The sequence below is a fragment of the Crinia signifera genome, chromosome 12 (assembly GCF_055691185.1).
Source record: "Crinia signifera chromosome 12, ASM5569118v1, whole genome shotgun sequence".
Taxonomy (NCBI): Eukaryota; Metazoa; Chordata; class Amphibia; order Anura; family Myobatrachidae; genus Crinia; species Crinia signifera.
In genome coordinates this window covers 78387058-78392262 of record NC_139228.1, presented here as the reverse complement: position 1 = coordinate 78392262, position 5205 = coordinate 78387058, and the positions used below count along the sequence as shown (strand labels likewise).

Genomic DNA, 5205 nt, shown 5'->3' with positions numbered 1-5205 from the left:
GTTCATTGCAGGTCCATTAGCAAATCAGACCTCCACTTTGGTCAGCTTCTCCCCTCCAAGATCCCAAATCCAGAACCTGATAATACCGTAGCTTTCGAAAAATCAATATAGACAAAGAGGGCGCACTAGAGTATGTGAAACTGTTAATTATAAATACCAATCACAAGTAAAAACAGACTAAGGATCACGTACCAATGGTGGCAGTTGAACCACCAGAAAACATATCAGCATCATTTCCACATCGACTGGTGTCACCTGTAACTTGGAAGATGCTGCTGTGCAAATTGAGCAGGAGATCTTTATGCGCGGGTAGAAGTTATGCGGATTTAACTTGCAGTAGTTCGACCTGTTCAAAATTAAGTTTTTCCAATAAAATCCTATTTTTATATTAAATAAAATAACTTTGGGTTTTCAGAAATGTACTCATAATTGAACCTGGAATTTAAAAAGCTTTCATCATCATCTAATACTGAACAAATTGACCTAACTGACCAATTTTACTTCAGTTTAAAATACTTTTACCCAGTAATAGTGAGCAATATATCACATTCGGTAAGTTATGATATTATTTGGAGAAATGCAGAGTTAATGCAGAGTTAAGCATTGTGCAACAAATATAATGCAGACTTATTTAAAGCTCATTCCAAGCTTTGTTTAAAAACCTAAAGTATATCTGGCATTTAAAGTATATTAAATGGACTTTGCTTTACAGGTACACATACACAAAGCAATTAATATTTATACTCTACATACTTCTTTTGGAGCCAAAGGATTTTTCCCAGGTATCTTTTTATCTAAAAAATGGTGGAAACAAACAAAACTATAGTGAAATATTTTATTTTGTTGGCTTTTGCGGATTTACACCAGTTTCACAATCTACTTGTCTTTGTCTTTTTACTGACCTATGTTACATGTGTCATGGGGAATGGCACCATCATTGCTCTTGTTAGAGTACAACCATCGCTTCATACTGCAATGTATTTCTTTATTAGTGTATTCTCTTTTTTAGAAATTATGTTTGTCTCTGTCATTGTCCCAAAACTATTAACCAATCTGATTGCAGCTAGTAAGATTATTTCTTTCAATGAATGCATTACTCAAATGTATATATTTGTTTCCTTGGGAGTAACTGAATGTTATCTTCTCGTAGTAATGGTCTATGACCGACACCTTGCTATTAATAATCCTTTACACTACTCCGCTATCATGACACCTATGTTTTGCACCAAGTTGGCTCTTTTACCATGGATCATAGGATTTTCTATTAACTTAGTCCCTGTTATCATCACTGCTCAACTGGAATTCTGTGGCCCGAATGTGATTGACCACTTTTTCTGTGACTTTGCGCCACTGCAGAGCTTGACATGTTCCGACCCTTTCATTAGCAACATATCAACAAGCACAGCTGCAGTATTCAATATTGTTGTTCCTTTTTTTACAATCATAGGATTCTACATACATATAATAATGACGGTTTCAAAAATCAAAAGTCAGGAGGGAAAACAGAAAGCCTTTTCCACATGTTCCTCTCATCTTATCATTGCTGGTCTATTTTATGGTACAGCCAGCATTGTGTACGTCAAACCAAAGGGAAGCCATTATGACAAATATCTTTCTTTTATGTACACAGCATTCACACCTATGATTAACCCTTTTATTTATACCTTTAGAAACAGGGATGTTAAAAGGGTTTTAAGGATCTCATTACATCACCTTATAAAGTCACTTTAATTGTAATACGGTATATGTTATGCATATATTAGATCAACTTTGCACAATTCTGTATACAATATATACTTTGTTTTTTTCTTTTTAATGTATTTATTTTGTGGTACTCGTGTACTAGCACGGCGCCCACGATATTTGGTCGCACAACATATAATCGCATTGCATCGCATGCCATACACCCAATGCACTGCGATGCGATTTACAATTGTATAAGCCCCCTATACGATGTTTAATTGTATAAGCACCCTAATGGGGTCTTACAATGTAAAATGCACCCCCACGCCACCCCCAGTATGAACGTGAACCCGAAGCGCGGCGAGCGCAGCGAGCCCGCGAGGGGCGGCGGTACCCGTCCTCCGACCTTTTCATACCCCCCACTATCCACGTCGGCGTGGAGTTGATTTTATATAGTTTGGCGAGCGCAGCGAGCCACCGAGCCCGAAGCGTGGCGAGCGCAGCGTATTACTTTACATGTATTCCATGTACTCCGCGTCCCCTCACGGGGCTTGCTGCGCTCACTACGCTTCGGGCTCGGTGGCTCGCTGCGCTCGCCACACTATATGTGTATTTACTGTACAAACCTTTGAGAGAGATTAAGTGGAGAAGTAGCCATTACCATGTTTAACCCCTTCCCGACATTTGACGTACATTTACGTCATGGTTGGGATGTACTTCCCGACACATGGCATAAATGTACGTCATGACTTGTAACTGTCACCGCGTCTAGAGACGCGGGGACAGAGGGACGATGTCTGCTGTCCCTGACAGCAGACATGTCCCTGCATGCCCAGGGGGGGCTGCGATGCCGTCCCCCCGTCGGCGATCGCTGTGATTGGCTGTTCAGTGTGAACATCCATTCACAGCGTTTTCCTGTGTTACCGGCGAATCAGACGCTCGGTAACACAGGTGTCAATCACCGCCGGGCGTCAGGGGGCATGAGGGGGTCATCGGTGACGACGACACCTCACCCCACCTGCCCCCAAGGCTGTGATTGGTCCGTGGGACCCACGGACCAATCACAGCCAAGGCGCGTGATTTAAACTAACGGTGACTGCGCTGCAGACGCCATTCCGGTCTGGAATTGCGTGCAGAGCGGTCACCGTGCCAATCTGTCGTGATACATACCTGATCCTTGCCTGAAACTTACCTGATCACCGCTGATCACCGCTGGTAGGGTGCTGCCAGCAGCTGGATACTTCCTGGATCTTGTGATCTTGTGACTTCTGTGTGTGTGCTGCTGCTGCAGTGTCATAGAGTCACAGATCGTGAGAGATAGGGACAGATAGTGACAGAGAGTGATAGAGAGTGATAGAGAGTGATAGAGAGTGATAGAGAGTGCTATATTTTGTGTCTGCTGCACCCCCTTTTGTGCTGATCACTATATCTGAGGTGATCAGCAACTTTTTGGGGGTGCAGAGGTTTTTTTTTTAATATATATATACCTGTCAGTTGCAGCAAAGGTTGTGCTGCCTGTGCAACTGACTGCTGCCCCCCCCTGCTGCCCCCCCTTTTGTGCTGATTGTGCTGATTAATTAACTGATCAGCAACTTTTTGGGGGTCCAGGTTTTTTTTTTATATATATATATACCTGTCAGTTGCAGCAAAGGTTGTGCTGCTTGTGCAACTGACTGCTGCCCCCCCTGCTGCCCCCCCCTTTTGTGCTGGTCAGTTTAAATTAATTAATCAGCAACTTTTTGGGGGTCCAGGGTTTTTTTATATATATATACCTTGTCAGGTTGTGTGTCTGCTGCCCCTCACTGCTAATCAGTGGTGCATCACTGCATCACTGATCTGCAGTTTTTTTTTTTTTTTTGGAGAGTGCAGTGGGGTTTTGTTTTTACACCCACGTTGCTTGTGTGGGTGTCCTGTGGCCGCTGATCAGTGACGTACAATCACTGAACAGCATTTTTGGCACAGGTTGATATCATTTTTTTTCTGCAGTTTTTTTTAAATTGTTTTTTTTTTGTTTTTACACCCACGTTGTTTTTGTGGGTGTCCTGTTGCCTTTGAGCGCTGTTCAGTGACGGACGTTACTGACCAACATCTGTGCTAAATTTTTGGCGCAGGACCTTTTTTTTTTTTTTTTAACCCCTTCAATTTTTTTTTTTTTAATTGGGATCAAATTCCTGTATAAAGTATTTTTTTTTCTGCACTACATACACACTACACACTACATACCCCCCGTGTTGAAATAAAGTTTGTACCCCCCCCCTACACTATACACGTGTTGAAACATTACACTTACAGAAACACAAAAATAAAAATGGCATCCCAAATGTCATCCCAAATGTCATCCCAGTCATCCAGAAGAATGTATTCAGCGGAGGAGGCATATGCCATGCTTGCCTCTGACTCTGACTCTGACACAGCCAGTGATGCAAGCGGGGAATTTGAAGGATTCGCCTTAAGCTCCTCTTCCTCCTCTGCTGATGAGGGACACCCTCAAAGACGCCCCCGTAGAGCAGCTGAGACCCCCCCCCCAAATGATTGATCCCGTATGGACCCCACCACCAGACAATTTTGAGCCCCAGGTTCCTGAGTTTTTGGCCATCCCAGGAATCCAATTTGATTCAGCAGGTCTCAGAGAAATTGACGTTTTCAAATTATTTTTCTCTGATGATTTTATAAATTTAATGGTGGACCAAACTAATTTATATGCCCAGCAGTTTATTGCTCAAAACCCCACATCATCATTTGCTAGGTGGACCCCTGTAGATGCAGTAGAGATGATGACGTTTTGGGGTCTGGTGTTACATATGGGCATAGTAAAAAAGCCAGAAATTAGGCAATATTGGACTACAGATGTTCTGTACAGCACCCCATTTTACCGTATGGCCATGACTCGGGCTCGTTTTGAGATAATCCTTAAATTTTTACATTACACCGATAATACACTGTGCCCACCCAGAGATGATCCCACCTTTGACCGGCTATTCAAAGTCAGGCCGGTCATTGATCATTTCAGTGCCAAATTTGCAGAGATGTACATCCCTGAAAAATTTATTTGTATTGACGAGTCCCTTATACATTTTAAAGGAAGGGTTAAATTCCACCAGTACCTTCCCAGTAAGAGGGCAAGGTATGGCATAAAAATGTATAAGCTGTGTGAAAGCACCTCAGGGTACACCCACAGGTTTAGGGTATATGAAGGGAAGGATTCAAGAATTGAACCGCCAGAATGCCCCCCCTCCCTCGTAGGTGTTAGTGGAAAAATTGTCTGGGATTTAGTGCACCCCTTCCTGGATAAAGGTTATCACCTCTATGTGGATAACTTTTACACTAGCATTCCCCTGTTTAAGGCCCTTGGTTCAAGAGGTACAGCAGCTTGCGGTACTGTGCGTAAGAACCAAAGAGGCCTCCCAAAAACGCACATTGCCCAAGTAATGAGAAGGGGTGAAAGCAGGGGAATATGCACCGAAAATATGTTGTTGGTCAAATATAAGGACAAGAGGGATGTCCTTATACTGACAACAATTC

The 5205-nt window shown here is 42.7% G+C and overlaps 1 protein-coding gene across 1 annotated transcript; it reads left to right on the top strand.

Moving 5' to 3' along the window:
• Positions 1 to 801: 801 nt before the first annotated feature.
• On the top strand, positions 802 to 1731 carry LOC146049572 (olfactory receptor 11H4-like). The gene has a single exon (XM_083166096.1). It carries the CDS (start codon positions 802 to 804, stop codon positions 1729 to 1731), a length of 930 nt encoding a protein of 309 aa, XP_083022222.1.
• The last annotated feature ends 3474 nt before the right edge of the window (positions 1732 to 5205 follow it).

What these genes read in the sequence shown, in the direction of transcription:
- LOC146049572 (XM_083166096.1), top strand. Translation starts at nt 802, where the DNA reads ATGGTGGAAACAAACAAAACTATAGTGAAATATTTTATTTTGTTGGCT.